Source organism: Phoca vitulina, unplaced genomic scaffold, assembly GCF_004348235.1.
Source record: "Phoca vitulina isolate PV1807 unplaced genomic scaffold, GSC_HSeal_1.0 scaffold33, whole genome shotgun sequence".
NCBI classification, from domain to species: Eukaryota; Metazoa; Chordata; class Mammalia; order Carnivora; family Phocidae; genus Phoca; species Phoca vitulina.
Genome location: NW_022589736.1, coordinates 1,362,890 through 1,381,908, shown reverse-complemented (window position 1 = coordinate 1,381,908; position 19,019 = coordinate 1,362,890). Strand labels below are relative to the sequence as shown.

At 50.4% G+C, this 19,019-nt stretch overlaps 2 protein-coding genes across 7 annotated transcripts in view; one reads left to right on the top strand and one right to left on the bottom strand.

Annotated features, from left to right (window-relative positions):
- IFT140 (intraflagellar transport 140) overlaps window positions 1-16,077 on the bottom strand; it is an 81,250-nt gene extending 65,173 nt beyond the window's left edge. Inside the window, exons 1-6 of one of the 2 annotated variants that reach the window (XM_032425661.1) lie at window positions 14,709-16,077; window positions 13,928-13,999; window positions 10,664-10,841; window positions 7,208-7,429; window positions 814-935; window positions 457-599 (exon numbers count right to left, since the gene is read on the bottom strand). In XM_032425661.1, the coding sequence (XP_032281552.1) occupies window positions 457-599; window positions 814-935; window positions 7,208-7,429; window positions 10,664-10,810 (634 nt within the window). In that variant the 5' untranslated portion in view covers window positions 10,811-10,841; window positions 13,928-13,999; window positions 14,709-16,077. Of the gene's footprint in view, window positions 1-456; window positions 600-813; window positions 936-7,207; window positions 7,430-10,663; window positions 10,842-13,927; window positions 14,000-14,513; window positions 14,666-14,708 lie in introns of those variants that run through there. The other variant, XM_032425662.1, reaches the window with a different exon arrangement.
- A 682-nt stretch (window positions 16,078-16,759) lies between these two features.
- The window catches only part of CRAMP1 (cramped chromatin regulator homolog 1), a 57,950-nt gene continuing 55,690 nt past the window's right edge, over window positions 16,760-19,019 (top strand). For 3 of the 5 annotated variants that reach the window (XM_032425681.1, XM_032425682.1, XM_032425680.1), the window contains exons 1-2: window positions 16,760-17,066; window positions 18,532-18,668. In XM_032425681.1, coding sequence (XP_032281572.1) covers window positions 17,058-17,066; window positions 18,532-18,668 — 146 coding nt within the window. In that variant the 5' untranslated portion in view covers window positions 16,760-17,057. Of the gene's footprint in view, window positions 17,067-18,531; window positions 18,669-18,738; window positions 18,795-19,019 lie in introns of those variants that run through there. The other 2 variants (XM_032425684.1, XM_032425683.1) reach the window with 2 other exon arrangements.

Below are 19,019 nucleotides of genomic sequence, written 5' to 3'. Positions count from 1 at the left end.
ACTCAACGCTGGCCACCAGCGGAGGCTGGCTGGTGCTGCAGCCTGGAAGCAAAGCCCGCGCCCATCCTGCCCCATCGCACTCCCTCCCCAGAGCTTGGCCAAAGAATTACAGGGAAGGATGCTTCCCGCCCCCACAGAGCGGACAGCAGAGCGCGGCACCACACATGCTGCCTGGAGCTGCGCAGGGGAGCAGTCGGGAGGACCGCTGGCTGGTGGAGAGCCTCCTCGCGAGAGCCCACCAAACACGAGCACAGCCAATTCGTCTCTATCAGGACAAAGTGAGGCCCTCCTCTGAACACTGGATAAGTAACTGCCGAGAGCAGCGGACGCATCACTCTAAAACCGGCCCACACACAGCCTACTATATTACGCAGAAACATCATCTCTTTGTTTAAAATCCTTACCAGAACCCCTAAAATGCTTCAATGTCCTAGAGTCCCCACCTAAGTTTCTCACCATCCATCAAGCTGACAAAGAATGATAGTCCCTCTTGAGATCCCATTTTCAGGAAACTTCCAAAGCCACTTTTCCTCCAGTTAAACATGTCCAGGGCTCTCTCATCACCGCTCACAGCCGCCTTTGCCAACTGAACGAGGTCCCTTTGAAAGGCAGATATGATGGGAAGTCAGGATTCCTTACAGGAAGATGTTCCTTATAGGAAGGTGTGGTCACTACAGATGTGCCCAGAGTAGGGGGGGCGGTGGGGGGGGTGGGGGTGGTGGCAGCTATGATCCCATCAGGAGGAGCCACATCCCGCCCAGCACCAGCCCCTAGGGATGTTGAGACAAGGCCACCACTTGAGTTCCTACTTACTCGCCAGGAGGGGGGAGCCGGAAGATGCAGTAAGTTAGGGTTTTTCCGTGATCGTGTTTCAGCAGGGGCGTCCCTTGTACTCGACCCCTTTGGTCCAACCTCCACAAGAGCAGGACACCAAGCTGGAAAACCCAATACCGTGTGGAGGAGACACATTCTTACCAGTGACCGGTAGAAGGCAAGAGTTATGCTGTGCCACAGAACACAGGCTTATTCCTTTTAAACCAAAGTACAAAACTACTACACGTGCACGGTCAAGTACAAATAATTCAAAAATCTTCCGCAAAGAAACCAGAAGCCTTCCCATGTGCCCTCTGCCCTGGAGACAACAATGGTCACGTGCCCAGCTTTTAAAACAGAATAGGTTCAGATTTATAAAAAGTGGCAAGGTCATTCAGAGAAGTCCCATTCTCTACCTCGAGCTTCTCCAATTAGCAGATCGTACTTAGTGTGGGGCAGCTCTCAGAATTAATGAGCCGATACTGACATATTGTATTAACTAGAGTCGTGCTTTATTCACATTTCTTCAGTTCCTCCCTGCCATCTTTCTGTCCCCAGATCCCCTCCAGGAGCCACAGGACATTTGGCGTCACGTCCCCTGAGGCTCCTCTGACTCCCCAGCTTTGAGGACTGGTCAGGGATGCTGTGGAACGTCCCTCCACTGGGCCTTGGTTGATGTTCTCATGACTGGACTGGGTTGTGGGTTTGGGGAGAAGGCCACGGAGACCATGCGCCCTCCTCCTCGTTATGGCGCGGCATGTCGGGGTCGGTGCCGTCGACGTGACTCATCTGGCTGCAGCTGCCCCTCCTGTGACCTCCCATCTGTGACCTTGTCCCCTGTGAAGTCCTTCTTCCTCCCCCTCTTGGTCCCATACTGTTTGGAAGGAAGCCACCTCCTCGAGCATGAACCATCTCCATAAATCATTTGGGGTTCCTCAGCACGTGAGATTTGTCTCTTCTCCACCACTGACTTAATTATTAGAAATCATAGGGTTATACCACAATTTATGTCACAGATGTTGACTTTCGACTTCAGGTTACAATCCAGCCCCACTTTGTTTATTTTGATGTTCCAGCTTTGGCCACTGGGAGGTCTTTTGTTAGCTTCTGTGTCCCTCTGACACACCCTGTACTCTGGGTTCTGTGAGCACTTCCTTTCTTTCTGGAACTAAAGAGTCTCTGGGCTCACTGTCCGGCCCCGGTTCTAGAATCAGCTATTTCTCCAAGGAGCCCTGGCTCCCGTTATTGGAGGAAACCCAAAGAAACCAGCATCTGGGTGCCAGGTGTACTATAGGTTCAGTTTTTAACTCATCAAGGTCTCAAACTGAAGGTGCCAACCAGTGCTAGAGATCACGGTAGGGAGATGGCACCATCAGAACCAGTCCAGGAGGCCTCTGGCCAGGATGTAAGCTATGCTTTGCCAAAGGGCACTACTTTTATCCAAATCCATTTGCAAAGAGGCCCTTTGCTGTGAGGCCCAAGGGTTCCTCAAGGTGTGCCTCCTGCTCAAGGTCAGTAGACACAGGAGCCACACCCTCTCCCTCCTACCCTTCTTTCAATCAGCAGGGTCTCCAATATCCCCGCAGGCAGGCCGGGGAGCACCACTTTATAGTAAACAAGAATGTGGTTTCCAGATACAGATGACCCTTGAACAACTCGGGTCTGAACTGCGTGGATCCGCTTGTATGTGGATTTTTCTTGACAACTACAGTATAATGCTGTAAATGTATTTGCTCTTCCTTATGAGTTTCTTTTTTTTTTAAAGATTTTATTTATTTGACAGAGAGAGACACAGTGAGAGAAGGAACACAAGCCCGATGTGGGTCTCCATCCCAGGACCCTGGGATCGTGACCTGAGCCGAAGGCAACGCTTAACGGCTGAGCCACCCAGGCGCCCCCCTTATGAGTTTCTTAATGTTTTCTTTATTCTAACCTACTTCACTGTAAGAACAGTATGTAATAAATACAACATACAAAACATGCGTTAATTGACTATATTATTGGGAAAGCTTCTGGTCAACAGTAAGCCATTAGTAAGTAATTTTGGGGGGAGTCAAAGCTATACTCAGATTTCTGACTGGCAGGAGGTTGATGCCCCTAACCCCCAAGCTGTCCGAGAATCAACTGTACTGTAATGTCGGCCTTACAAAACAACTTGCACAGTAAATCTCTTAGAAAAGTTACAATGAGTCAAATGTGCTCTCCCTCAGGTTTCTGGATAACCAGGGGTTAGAGGAGAGACAAATCCTGAGCTGTCCCATCCCCCTTGTGGCTACTTCACCCAACACAATTTTATACTATCAACCTCAGACAAGTTACCCCCGAAGGCAAGAAATCAGCCCTATGCAAGAGCAAGAGTTTAATGTAATAAGAGATTCTTGAGTAGTGTGTTCTATGTACCATTGTCGAGACATACTATCTCTTCAAATGATGAATCACATGTTAGGATCTACAACATCGTAATTGAAAAGAAGTATATGTTCGGTGACCAAACATATAGGTTTTCACCACTGGTTCATGGCTCACAGGTGCTAAAACCCTGGGAATTTCCCAGGATAAGGGCCACAGAGGTGTCTTCTGTTCTGTTACTGAAGGGGACTTTTGGTCTCCGCCCAAGGGCCGGGTGGGCTGCCAGGACGACCAACCAGTGATCAGAGGGTTCAACTTTCAGTCCTACCCCAACCGCCAGGAAGGGGACAGGGCCCCCTTCCCCAGGTTGAATCAATCACCAATGGCCAATGACTTATTCAATCCTGAGTATGCAATGAAGCTCCATAATAACCCAAAAGGACTGGGTTCAGAGAGCTTCCAGGTAGCTGACCACCTGGAGGTGTTGCGGGGAATGGCGCCTAGAGAGGACTCTGTGCCCTCCCCAGACCTCGCCCTGTGCATCTCCTCATCTGGCTGTTGATTTTTCCCTGAGCCATGTGAGCCACTCCAGCTGACTGGAAGAGCCCAAGGAGGACGGACCCTCCCCTGTGCAGCCTGTGGTCAGAAGCACAGGACTGGGGACTGGCCTCTGGGGTGGGGGTGGCGGCGATCGGGTGGGGCTGAGCCCCTCACCTGTGGGGCTGACGCTGTCTCTGGGTGGACGGTGTCACAACTGAGGGGAATTGCGGGCACCCTGTGGTATCTGAGGAGCGCCACCTGCCAGCATGCTGGAACTGGCTCTGGGAACCTAAAAGAGGATCTCTAATAATTTACACTGAAATTGTCCCGAGCTGGCTCGCCCTGTACTGGGTGTGCTGATGCCCCCACCCAGCTCTGTGAGTGTGCAGGGAAGCGAGACCTGGTCCAGGCAGTATTCCCACCTTCACCAATGGAGTTTCTTCTAATGGACACTTGGGGCAGCATCTGCCCAGTGCCCCTTTTCCAGGGCTCCTCCACCTCCCTGGGCACTGCTGACTGCTGTCCATGTGGTCACTGGGCTCGAGCGGGACTTGGGACAGAGGAGGAGGGGCAGTTGTCCCTGGGTGTATGGGGGGGGGGGTGTGAATGCCTTACTTTCCAGCAGCTGGGGTACTGCCTTGTGAATGGAGCGGGACAGTGGAGAGACATGGCTGTGGCAGAAGGGGCACACTGCAGGGGGATGTGTGTCCACTGGCACCTCATTCTTGGTCTAGACGTCCTGAAGCCAGCTGTCCTCCTGTCCCAGGGACCTTGGGATACTCCAATGGCTTCCGATTAAGTGTCCCTTCTTACTTCAGGCAGTCTGGCTTGGTTTCACAAACCCACCCGAACCAAAACAGTCTCTGGCGAGAGATGGAAGACCCTCAGCCAAGCCTGCTAAGGATGGCTCTGGGCGGTGCAGCACTCCGAGTGCTCGTTCATTCAGTACTTCTTTTCCTGCTTGAGCCCATTATTAAATCAGGATCCGCACCATCTTAGACTTTCTTGGAAGGATCAGGATTTCTCTTCTTAAATATATTGACTCAAAGAGCTTTGACAGCACAAACCTGGGTTTCCTTGCATGCTTGAGGAATCTGCTTTGTTAGTTGTTTCTTAATACAGCCAAGATGATGATGAGATTAGATGATCTTGAGTTCTTTTATTCCTACAGAGGATCTGCTGAGTATTCCACAGCAGGGAGAGGGGAAAGATCATGAAGCAACTAGACAGGGCAATGCCATTAGGTGGAAATTGAATTGAAAAACAGAAGAAAAATCTAGGGGTGCCTGGGTGGCTCAGTCGGTTACACATCTGCCTTCGGCTCAGGTCATGATCTCAGGGTCCTGGGATCGAACCCCACATCGGTCTCCTTGCTCGGCGGGGAGTCTGCTACTCCCTCTCCCTCTGCCTCTCCCCCTGCTTGTGCTCACTTTCTCTCACCCGCTCACTCTCTCTGTATCTCAAATAAATAAATAAAATCTTAAAAAAAAAGAAGGAAAATCTAGAAAAAAGGGGAACAGATCGATACCAAAATGGGCAAGTGATTTGATTAGAAAAGGACATATAATTGGCTCTTCTAAGTAACAGACCCCTTCAACAGCAAGAGAAATGTAAATTAGAACACTTCTGACACGGCACTTTTCTCAGCAAAATTCTGAATGTGGATCCAACTGTCTGTGGGGGACACGCTGGTGTGTTGGTGGGAGCTGGTACTAGCCCCATAGAGGGAGTCTCGGGCACCCACCACTAATGCTCAAGCCCTGGGACCCGGCTGCCCCACTTGCAGGACTTTCACTGACTTCCCCGCACGCGAAACAACATAAGCACGAAGTTAGCTACCGTACCTCTGTCTGTTTAGCAAAAGATTGGAAACCACCGACGTGCTTATCAGCAAGGGCCAGTGAAGGACATGGTAACAGGCTCAAGTAACGACGCACAGGCTTAGAGAGAAGGAAGGTCACGGTGTATGAATGTGGAGAGACATGAAAGGCAGACGAAAACGTAAAAGCCAGAAATTGTGCAGTGCACATCGTGTGCTATCACTTTTGTGAAGACGAAGGAGACAACACCCTCCGTGTGGTATTTCCAGCCCAAACCACCTCATCTAAAGGTAACCACGAGGAGATGATCCAACAAATCTAAACTGAAGGACATTCTGCAAAGTAACCAGTCTGGACTCCTCAAAACGTCGGTGTCACCAAAGACCAAACATAAGCGAAGAAAGAAAAGATAAGACCAGGGTCCTGTTAGTGATTAAGGGAAACTAAAGAGAAGGGGCGGAAAAACACAATGTATGGTCCTTGACTGGACTCTACATTAGGACAATACCCACAAAGACGTGCCAGGACAACTGGAGAAACTGGAAAGTGGCCTACGTCCCAGGTGCCGGTCCCAGCCCAGCCTTCCTGAGTGCGAATGCCATGGTGCAACTGTGTCGAAATCCTTGTCCTTAAAGAGAGCAATGTCCAAGGACTGACGGGGGAAGCGTGATGTCTGTGACAAAGTCTCAAATATTCAAGGAAAAATATATATATAGAGAGAAAGTAGATGTAACAAAAGGGTAACAGCTAATGAATTTACATAAACGGTATATAGTGTTCATTAAATTATCCTTTCAAAGCCTCTGAAAGTTTCAAATTTTTCAAAAACTGGAAACTGGGGAAAGAATGCATTCGGATGTGCTGGTTTGTATCTGAAGAAACAGAAGCTTTACGAAGCTTGGGCACTGAGGGTGGGTGGGAGGGGAATGGAGGAGATGGGGTGGGGGTGGAGAGTCTTGCCATGATATATATATATATACCTTCTCATACTTCTCGGGACTTTGAAACAGGGAAATGTATTACGTGGCACATGTAAAATGAATGAATACATTGTAAAATTTCTGCCATATGTTTATGAATCGATTTAGACCACAGTTTCCCAACCTGGGAATGGTTAACACTTTAGGCTGGATAATTCTCTGCTGTGGGGTCTGTCCTGTGCGTTACAGAACGTTGATCAGTATCTCTGGTCTCCACCTACTAGATGTCAGGACACCGCCCTGTGTCCGCCCCACCACCATTCCGACAACAAAAATTGTCTCCAGATTCTGCCAAATGTCCCCTGGGGGCAAAATGACCCCGTGAAGCCCTGAGCTAGACAATGAGGACCAGGGCCTCCCAGGCAATGAAGAAGCGTGCTCAGGGAAGCTAATGATTCAGGGGTGCCATAAAAACTATAGTACCTGAAAAAGTCACCCCACCTTTATGAATACAGTTTCCAGGAGAAGTTCACTTAAACAATTACAGATATACCTCTGCCACTGAGTAGGATGGTAGAATGAAATTTGCAAATCTTGCTTCCAGTATGAAACAGAATCTGCCATGACATCCATCAAGATCAACTGAATTCAGCAACCACATATTTCTAAAACTTTGGTCTTTAACAGCCTTCCCAACGTGTATCCCAAAGAGCACTGGCAGGGAAAGGTAGGGATCTGAAATCAGTGTCAGCCAAGTCTGCTTACCCTATCCCCTGACACGAGGCAGTTCCCGTTGGGGCTCCACTTGAGGACCGTGACGTCGGTGGTGTGTGTCGGGGGGATCGAATGCTGCTCCTTGTCCTGCTTATTAAACACTGTCACTTCTCCAGTCTCCCAGCCAATAGCTAGGATCAGGCGCGCCGGGTGCCAGCACAGGGAAGTGACCCGGAACGACCTCTCCATATGGGTATCGGGCACATGCTCACCCTACAATAGGCAAGAGGTAAATTCCATATTATGAAGAGAGACAGTATTCTAGGAACTTCTGGCTAATCAATGATATCGAGATCAGCTAAAAGATATAAAGAGCCATTTATTAAAGAAATGTTCTACTTAATTTTCATTAAAACGCCAAGCTTGCTCTTGGCTGCACTATGAAAACATACAGTTAACACTCAACTGAGCTCGCTGACCAGCTTATCAAGGAGGATGACCTCATACTCACAGCTGCTTGCTTGCTAGCTAGCATTTTAATGGGTTCCAATACAACTTTATTTACAAAAATAAGCAGTGGGCCAAGAGGTCAAATTTGTTGATCCCAAGGTTCTCTAAGTACAGTCTCTGGGGTGACCCCAAGAGCCTTTTCAGGGTCTGCAAGGCCAAAGTTATTTTCAGCCCCCTCTCACCTCCAGACTGTTTCCCGAGAGACTTAGAGTGAGGAACTGTGCAGAGAGGGGGAGATCAGATAAGGACCCAAGAGCATGCAGATGTCACTATGACCCTAGCTGCTTTGCTGGAGTTGCAGGGGCAACAGTGACACTTCAGAAGGTTGAGGACTGGGAAGAAAATTCTGATTTTCTTTGTGAAGTATGAGGTGTGTCATGCACTGAGGAAGGTGGGGAGTGGGGTGAAGTATGGAAAGTTTGAGGGGCTTCTACAAAGTTCCTGGTACAGGTGGAATTGTGCACCCTGAAAAAGATATGTTTAAGTCCTAGGGCTCCTGGGTGGCACAGCCGGTTAAGCGTCTGACTCGGTTTTGGCTCAGGTTGGGATCTCAGGGTCGTGAGATTGTGCCCCGTGTCAGGCTCTGCGCTCAATGGGGTGTCTGCTTGGGATTCTCTCTCCCTTTCCCTCTTCCCCTCCTGCTCATTCTCTCTCTAAGTTAATCTTAAAAAAAGAAAAAACAAAAAAACCAAAACATGTTGAAGTCCTAACCTGGTGCCTGTGATACGGCCTTATTTGGAAATAGAGTCTCTGCAGATGTTCAGCTTAAGAAGAGGTCATTGGAATGGGCCCTAATCTGATGGCTGGCATCCTTATAAGAAGAGGAAAGAGACACAGACACACAGAGGAGACACATGTGACGACAAAGGCAGTGGAGTGATGCAGGTGCAACCGGAGGACTGCCTAGGATTGCCGGAAACCCCCAGAAGCCAGGGCAAGGCCCGACACGGGTCCTGCCCCAGAGCCTTCAGAGACAGCGTGGGCCTGAGGAGCCCTCATTTCAGACTTCTGGCCTCCAGAACGGTGAGAGGTTACATTTCTGTTTTAAGCCAGCCGGCTTGTTGTAATTTGTTATGGCAGCCACAGGACACCAACAGTTTCCAATGGCCAGTGGGGCCAACAGGAGACTGGCCCAGGATGCACAGATAGCATGGAGGGGCCATTTCTGGTTAGAGGCATGGACTGACTATGGAATCTGTTTTACATCCCTAAATATGTCCCCAAACCTAAGTAGCAGGGCTAAAAGAATTATCCACATCACAGGGCTCTTATAGTACTGGGAATCTGAACCTCAGGAAGAAGTGATACACACACATAAGACACACACATGCACCATACACCACACACACCACATACACACACACCACACCACACAACATGCACACACAACATATGTATCGCATACCACACTCACACCACATACTACGCACATCACACACCACACACATACCACATACCACACTCACAGCACACATGACACACACCCCACATACCACACACACCACATACATATACACACCACACTCACCACACAACATGCACACACCACATACCACACATGTACTGCATACCACACTCATACAACATACTACACACATCACATACCACATACCACACTCACAACACACACGACACATACCGCGCATGACACACACATACCCCACACCCCACATACCCATACCACACAAGCACCAAATACCACACGTACCACATATATACACACCACACACCACATACATATACACACCACACACACCACACTCACATGACATGCATACATCACATACCACACACATACCACACTCACAACACACATGACACACAACACACATGACACACACACCCCACGTACCACATACCCATACCACATAAGCACCACATACCACACACCTAACATATACACATCACACACATCACATACCACACTCACTGCACACACACCAGATACATACACACCACTACCACACACTATCACATGCCACACATAGCACATACCACATACACATGACACACATACCACATACCGCACACACCACATGCCACACATGTACCACATTCATACACATCACACACACCATGTACCACACATATACCACATACCACACACACCACACACACATCACATACGACATACCACACATGCCACACACACACCATATACCACATACGCATACCACATACAGCACATACATATACAACACTTACCACATGCTACACACACCACTTTCCATACACACCACATACCACACATATAACACATACCACATATATACCACATACATACACACCACATGCAATATATACCACATACCACACACGTACCATGTACCATACATGTACCACATTCCACACTCATGGCACACACACACCACACACCACACTTGCACCACACACACCACATACATGCACACCAAACGCACCATATACCACACACACACCACACGCCACATGCCATACACACCACACATAACACACACGCGCCACATACACATCACACACACCACATATCACATATCACGCACATACTACATCCCACATACATATGACAAAGACACCACGTACCACACACACCACATACATACACAACACACGTACCACATACCACACACATACCACACACCACAGGACACACACATACCACACACACCACATATGTACATACCACATACAAGTGACATACACCACATACTACACGTGACACGTATCACACATGACACACTGCACAATACATATACCATACAGCGCACACACACCACATATCCCCTATACATGACACACACACCACACACAGGCACACACCACACACAACATACCCCCTCCACGGCACACACGACACACATACCACACACATAGCACACAAAAAACACACACAACACACCTGTACACACTCCCCCATGACACATAACACATACATGCACGTGCACACACATGTGAGAACAAAAGGGACACAAGAGCTAGAAGCCCTGGAAATCAGAAACATTACTTCCTAGGACTCACTTGTTCCAGATATATATCCACGCTGCCTCCTGAGGTCGTGCTGACGGAGGCAACCACCAGGAATGGATGAACAGGGTGCCAATGGATGTGCGAAGGAGACCCGACGGAGTCCGGGGCTTCTATTCGGTGGTCAAAATAGAGAGCCATGATGAAACTCAGACCTAGTCAAGGTTGAAACCTGCAGGGAAGAAAAACAGCCAAGTCCTGTTGCTTTTGAACAATGAGAAGAAATGACTACATAGAATTAGAAAAGAAAAGCATCACAAACCTACTATCATAACACAGTGCAACTTACAAATACCCCTTAAGACCATGTGGGCAACTTTACGTGAAAGAGATCTCTAACAGGGAAAAAATATATAGTTAGAAGCAAGAAATTGGACCTAGAATGATGCAGGGTGTGATGGAAAAGAAGAAAACACTGCCATTAAACAATAAGAAAAAGCCCAGCCACCTAGACCACATGTGTAAATCTTGATCATTTTTATTCATCATAATGAAGACAATTTGTATTTCTATAGCTGCCCTTCAAGCAAAAATTTCCAACCAAATAGAAGCCCAAAACTCTTTCACAAAAATACATAAGAAAAGCTACTATTCAATTTGTGATAAAGTGTGAAAACCAAGGCTGTCTTCTACATCTGGCTCTCAGGTAGTAGGAGGCAACAGGATTCCTTTGTTAGAGAATTAAGAAAACAAAGCCCTGGTAACTGTGGGGTAGTTGAACTTGTTTAGTTTCCCAAATTTAACATCTTTCTCTCCTGGAAAAGATGTGCTTATTGCCCCTTTGCAGGAGGGATAGGATGGCGAATGACAGGATGGTCACCACTGCCCACTTTTCATAACCCAGAGTCAGCTTAGGGACACCAATTGGCAGAGGAGAGTATTTGTAGGTTAGTTTGCTTTCATTCAAAATTATTCAACGTCATGCCCATTAGGATGGCTCTGATCAGAAAAAGAGAAAATAGGGTGCCTGGGTGGCTCAGTCGGTTAAGCGACTGCCTTCGGCTCAGGTCATGATCCTGGAGTCCCGGAATCGAGTCCCGCATCGGGCTCCCTGCTCAGCGGGGAGTCTGCTTCTCCCTCTGACCCTCCTCCCTCTCATGCTCTCTGTCTCTCATTCTCTCTCTCACAAATAAATAAATAAAATCTTTAAAAAAAAAAAAAAAAAAAAAAGAAAAAGAGAAAATAACTGTTGGCAAAGACGTGGAAAAACTGGAACACTTGTGCACTGCCAGTGGGAGTGTAAACTGGCACAGACGCCGTGCAAAACAGTATGGTGGTTCCTTAAAACTTAAACATAGAATTACCATATGATTTAGCAACTCCAGTTCTGGGTATATCCCCAAAAGACTGAAAGCAGGGACTTGAACAGATCCTTGTACACCCATGTTCATAGCAGCACCATTCACAGTAGCCAAAAGGTGGAAACAACCCAAATGTCTATTGACAGATGAATGAATCAACACGATATGGTGCATATATAGGATGAAGTATTATCCAGCCTTGAAATTCTGACATGTTACAACACGGATGAACGTAGAAGACATTATGCTCAGTGAAATAAGCCAATCACAAAGAGACAAATACAGTGTGTTTCCACCTATAGGAGGGCCCTAGAATAGTCAAATTCACAGACAGAAATGAAAGGGTGGGTACCAGGGCCTGTGGTGCTGGGGGACAGGAAGTTCATGTTTAATGGAGACAGGGTTTCTGTTTGGGAAGATGGAAAAGTACTGTTGAGGGATTGTGGGGATGATTACACCACATGTCACTGTGCTTAATGTCACCGACTCGTTTACATGCAAATAATTAAAATGATAAAATTTAAATTATGTATATTTAACTACAACAAAAAGATTGTGTAAAAAAATACTCAACACTGCAACGTTCTATCACTACCACTGGAGTGGGGCATGGACTGTGCCATTTGCTTTTAGCAATGCAATAGCTATTATCAGAGGAAGCCTCGAAGGCTCAGTGTGGATCCACAGAAGGAAATCCCATTCAGTGAGAAGCTAAAGGCACAGAGGTACCTTTTTCTTATGAATATATACCCTGAATACTAAACAAAGGCACACTTTTTGAGGTGGTGTTCTTACTGCCATGGGGGGCGGGTACTGGAGTCAGGGGAAGCAGCAGGATCCAGAGGCCTCCTACACACACACATCACCGAGGGGACATCTACACTGGTCAGGGCTCTGATTTCGGAGTACAGTACTGACACAAACTTTCATAAAGTCATTAAAACTGAAAAAAAAAAAAAAAACAACACATAAAAACCTGGGTGTTTATATATATAGCAAAGGAAAGCTTTCAAATTGAGTTTTCATGTATTGCAGCCAACCAAGGCTTGAAAGTTTTGGGCTATGGGAAATTTGTATTCATATTTTACAAGTTTACTTTGTGAAAATATTCTTCTGAAAAATAAGTAATGTTAATTTTGTTAGACTGATGCAAAAAGAATTACAATAGCACTTAACAAAGTTATGCCTGGTTTCCTCTTTGTTTTTGTTTTTTAATCTCAAACATCGTTTTGTAATAAGCATGTATGCCAACAGATCTTTAAGTGACTTTTTCCTGCCTGGGGTTTTCTCAGAGGTTCTCTCCCCCATATTCCACCTGTGGATACTCAGGAAGCTCTCAGGAAGCCTCCTTTGACCTCACTTCTAGGCTTCTCTCCAGCATCCCCGTAGATCCCTGTACTTCGCTGCTGCATTTAGACTTTATCACAAATGTGCGGTTGGTTGACTGTCCTGCACCGGCAGCCCACTCTCTGCCCCACAGGATGAGACGTCCCGGCAGCATCCCCAGACCCGAGAACAGGCCCCCTATATGTGAATACTTTGAAGATATTTCTTAGCGAGGAGCCTGGGTGGCTCAGTCGGTTAAGCGTCTGCCTTCGGCTCAGGTCATGATCCCAGGGTCCTGGAATCGAGCCGCACATCGGGCTCCCTGCTCAGCAGAGAGCCTGCTTCTCCCTCTGCCTCTCTCTGCTGCTCTGCCTACTTGTACTCTCTGTCAAATAAATAAATAAAATCTTAAAAAAAAAAAAAAAGAAGATATTTATTAGCAAGGAAAAATGCTCTTGATGTTTTGTTGTAAAAAGTTGCCAGGGCCGATGATTCCATTTTTATACGTTCATTATTCCTTTTACCTGTAATTTAACGTTTTTCTACCACGAAAAAGTATCATCCGCATAATTATAGCACAAAAGCTACCAGAGCAAACACGAGGAGAGATGACCAACAATACTACCCTTACCTAAAGACATCGATTAATGGCAGTGGTTCAGAAACAAGTGCACTTCGTCTCCTTAAAACAAACTCTCCGTCTCTAGAATAAAACAAAAATATTTGGCAAATGTATAAACTTTGGGGAAAAGACAAAAATTCCGTTTGTTCTAAGAGATTTGCTCCAGTCCCCTCCGGCCGAGCCCCGTCTTCAGTGCTACCAGGGTCAGCTGAGGGGCTCGCGGCAGACACTCGGGTTGCGGTATGAGGGGCTGAGGGGCGCAGGGCTGAGAGGAGGGGTGCGGAGGGGGTCGGCTGAGAGGAGGGGCGGGGGGGCCGGCTGAGAGGAGGGGTGCGGCTGGGAGGAGGGCCGCGGGGGATGCTGAGAGGAGGGGCGCGGGCAGGCTTGGCCACCCCGCCGGGGCGCCCCCCCCCCGCTCCCGTTCCCGGCGGTGCAGGGTCACGGCCGCGGGCCGGCGACGCGAGGGATCGCCGCCCACTGTGCGGCTGCAGGGCCGACCGCTTTCTCCTCCCGTCCCCGCCGGCGCCGCCAGCCTCCCCTCCCGGGCCACGCCCGGACCCGACGGCGCCCGCGGTGTCTGTCCTCGCGCGCTGACCTCGGACGCCGCGCCCAGCTCCCGCCGGCCCGGACCCGACCCGCTTGGCCGAGGCCCGGTTTCCGGACGAAGATGACCTGGGAGGCCGCGGGACGGGGGTCCGGCCCGCTGCGCCGTCTCCCCGCTCCCCAGCCCCAGGCTGCTCGGGAGACCCTCCCCGGCCGCTCTCCGCCCTCGCCCTCCGACCCCACTCACCCCATCCGAGCCGTCGCGCCGCCGCGCGTTGCCCAGACAACGGCTGCGCGCGGTACGCGGAAACAGCCGAAGGTGAGCGCGGCGGATGCCGAGGCCGCCCGCAGCGCCCCGAGCGGCCGGAAAGAGCCGAAGACGGTCGGGAGTGTTCGTAAGGCGCCGAGGGCAGGAGTCTCCTGACGCGTTCCCGGGGGCGGCAGGCTTCGGGGTCCTGCGGGGCATTTTCTCCCCGTCGCAGCCGCTGTCTAGAATCAACAACGCCAGCTCGGAAAGGGGAGCTAGGAGGTCAGGATTCGCCTGTTCTTCGCATAGAAGGGAAGCTGGTGATGTTCTTGCAGGTGTGATGAGGATGCAGAGCCTGTTGGGACCCGCTCCTGCAGTTACACCTTTCTAACCGTGTCGGTCAGCTGAGAGAATGTGGGCGAGAAACGGAACTGCCATCTTCGTTGAGATTCCCTCCTCTTTGGTTCATCTTCTTGCCGGGTCTTCTGGACCGCAGGCCGTTTGTTGGGCTCTGCTTTGTCTCATCTCAAGGAGGAGGGTGTGGTTCAGAGTATTTCTGAGCAAAGCCACTGGTTTCGACGGAACTTTTGAGGTGCAACGTATGGATTCCTTTGGCAAGAAGATGGTAGGCAAGGGTACGTCCCGTTTCATCCCATCGGAAATCAGCCTGACTCGTGGGGACAGATTGCATTCCCAAACGCATTAGCAACGTGTGCTTCAACTTCGAAATTAACTTTGAACAACAAAGCGATATCTTGTCACTAAAGAAAAGAAAGAGTTGCTACGGGGAAAAGGTCCACATTGTTAAAAAGTGAAAAAATAAAAGAGGGAAGTACAGATACTACTGGATCCGACAGTTTAGGTGCTGGATCACATAGGTACAGGGTAGATCCCGTTTTTAAAAACCTCATTTTCATGGACACTAGGATTTTTTATGGAATAAATTTGACAAGTAGCATCATGTAAGTTCAAAGTGTATTGCGAAGTACATATGCTCGTGTTGTAACATGGCTGATGTGGTGATGTCAGTCCTATCAGACTGATGTCAGTCCTATCACGTAATTACAGTACAGGATCATTGTGATCATCTCACTGTGCATTGGGTCTCTATGGCTCATGAGTGCTCCTTCCAGGCCTGGACCCTGGGACATCATCTCTCTTATCCTCCCCTTAGATCCCTATGGCTCATGAATGCTCCTTCCAGGCCTGGACCTGGGACACCATCTCTCTTATCCTCCCCTTAGATCCCTATGGCTCATGAGTGCTCCTTCCAGGCCTGGACCCTGGGACACCATCTTTCTTATCCTTTGCCTCTATAATACTAGAATTGAGAACGCGCTCCTTTATCGCCATGACGGAGAAACATGACCCGAGTGCCCAGCGCCATCCGCTACGCTCAGGAATTTCAAAAGCAAACTCTCAATCTAATAAAGGGCGCGTTTATCTGACTCAATTGCACTTTTACACTTTGTCGTTAAAAACTCAGTTCGCGCCTGGGGCGCCTGGGTGGCTCAGTCGTTAAGCGTCTGCCTTCAGCTCAGGTCATGATCCCAGGGTCCTGGGATCGAGCCCCGCATCGGGCTCCCTGCTCGGCGGGAAGCCTGCTTCTCCCTCTCCCACTCCCCCTGCTTGTGCTGTCTCTCTCGCTGTGTCTCTCTCTGTCAAATAAATAAATAAAATCTTTAAAAAAAAAAAAAAAAAAAAACTCAGTTCGCGCCTGATTCAAGACTCTGAGCTGAGGCAGCGTTTTCTTCTCACGCATCCGTCAACACGGCCCCGGCCAATCATAGCCCGGGCGCTGACTCCATTGGCTGTCGATCCACCAATCCGGAGAGACGTACTAGCCCGCACGGCCGCGAGGCTGGCGTCACAACACCACCCTCGTCGCAGGCCCACCCCGCGCCCCCGCCCAGCGTCCGTACGCGCAAGCGCGCGCGCCCGTTGCTGGCCAATGGCAGCGCCCCTAGGGGGGCGCGCGCGCTGGAAACCTCGGGCGAGCTCGTCCCCGCGCGCGTCGCCCCGCCCCGCCCCGCCCCGCGCGTCGTCCCCGCCGTCTCCGCCGGGCCGCCGTAGCCGGAACTGCTACTGAGAGCGGTGAGCCGGGCCTCCGGGAGCTGAGAGGCGGCAGCGCCGGCGCCCGCATCCTCGTCCGCCGCTCGCCGGGCGCGGAGGGGACGTGCCGGGGCGAGCGCCGCTGGGCATCTGCTTCCAAGGCGGAAGGACCACACCGGTGTCGCGGCTTCTGTGCAGCGGGCGCTCGGGGGCCTTGGGCTGCCCGGCCCGGCCGGTTCTGCGGGCGCCCGGGGGGCCCCCGGGGAGCCCGCGAAGCCAGGCCGCTGCGAGGCTTTGATGAAGAAGGTGACCGGGGCTGGGGCTCGGGAGGGGTGGGCCACCCCGACCGGCTGTCTTGGCGAGGCCCGGCCCCCAGCCGGAGCGGGACTGCGGGAGAGGGGAAGCGGCCTGTGCTCTGGCGGCGGTGGTTACGCACGCGGTGCTTTGTCGGGGTGGCCCGGAGGAGTCCGGACCGAGCAGTGTCGCGGTGACACGCGGTGACAGTGTCGTGGTGCAGCCAGAATTCGACCCGAGACACGGAGGGTTTTGCTTTTTCCTTCCCGAAACCTGACAAACGGTGTCGGGCGGGGATGTTGCTGGAGCTGATTCCTCCTCTGTGCACGGTCAGGAAGTAGCGTTGGAGGTTTTCGGTAAAGGGATTCCATTCCCGTGGCTTCCTTTTCCTGTAGGGGAAAACTCTGATATGTGTCAATATCCTCTTGATTCTGAAAGGCCGTGACCTTCTGTGTTCAGTTTAGTGTCTTCCAGTCTTCAGCCGGGCAGACGGGGGGCAAGTGTATTCTGCTTTGGCTGGTGTGTGCTCTGTCTGTCTCCTGGCTTGACTATGGGTAGTTTGGGGATAATAGGTCCCTGGGAGTAGGGTTCTCCACATTGTAACCCGGAGAGAGGCCCTTTAAGGTATTTCCAGGTTTTTTAAGTAGGAATGGAAAGGTTGAGAAACGAACAGCAAGAAGTCCTATGCAATGAAGTCTTTTAAAAAGTTTGGCTTAATATTAGTCCTGTATAGTTTTATTTTGGGGCTGGATTCTTGTTTTTGTTTTTTGTTTTGTTTTTTGTTTTTGTCTTAGACCAATTCCAGCAAATGAAAAATGTTACAGGTCGTTTTGTGACAGAATACATCAGAGCAGTAGTAGGTGTTACTTTGATTTTTACTCATTTGCAAATCTTTCAGTGAGAGGTCCTTGCCCCTATTTCTGTATTTCATTGTTAGCCTTGATGCCTTGCTCACTTTCCCCTTTTGAATGGAAATGTTTCCATTCTGAGCGGTTGTGTTGAGGACGTCAAGCACAGTTTGGGCACAGTTTCAACACCTGTTGAGGAATCTAATATTTATCTTTCTTGCTTTATCACAGGTACACATTACTGACCCTTTTGGGGCTTATAGGTTGATACTATCTGACTCTCTGAGTTAATTTTTGAGTGGGTCTGCATTCTGGGATGCATTTTTATAGAGTCATCAAGTGTTGTTGACATTTCACAGAGCAGTGGGTAACAAAGTGAATGCAAGAATTTTATTAACGGTTATCAAGAGTTTTTGCACAGCCCTCTTCTGCGCATTCTTGCATTTGGATCTGGACCTGTCTATCGTGTCGCTTTCACGGGTGGCTCCCACCTGTTCCACGCCACAGGCTCCTTTGTTGCAAAAGCATTTTTAATTTGTAAATCTCCGCAGCAGCACACACCTCCCACCCTGGGAAGCAAGATTCCCAGAAACCCCGAGCTTATTACTCTTTATGTGTTTTAAAATAAGCAGGCGGACCGGCAGCCGTGGGCCACCATGGAGTCCCCTGTGCACGCAGGCGAGGTCGCGCCTCTCCCCTGGCGGGGTGGATCCGGGCCCCTCGCCCTCGTTCCGGGGCCAACTTTGGGGACCGGCGTGCGGGGCAGGTGCGCGGGCCCGGAGCCCCGCGCGTTTTGGGGGCGGGGAGGGGTGGGGTCGGGGGCGCGGGCGCCGAGGCCCGGGCGGCGCGGGGAGAGGCCCGGCGCGCAGGCCATGAGCCGTGGCCCCGCCGGGTAGGTGGCTCCGGGCCCGGCCCCGAGCCCCCCCCGGGACCAACCCCCGCCGCCCCCCGGGGATCCCCCCTCCTTCTCTCCGTCGTCCCCGGCCCTTCCACCCCCACCCTACCCCCTACCCCCCACCCCACGACCCCGCCGGCCGGGGCGCCGCGCGGGCAGGGCCGTCCGGGCGCGGCCCCTTGGGGCCGCCCGCCCCGCCGCCTCCGCGCCGCCGGGCCGCCG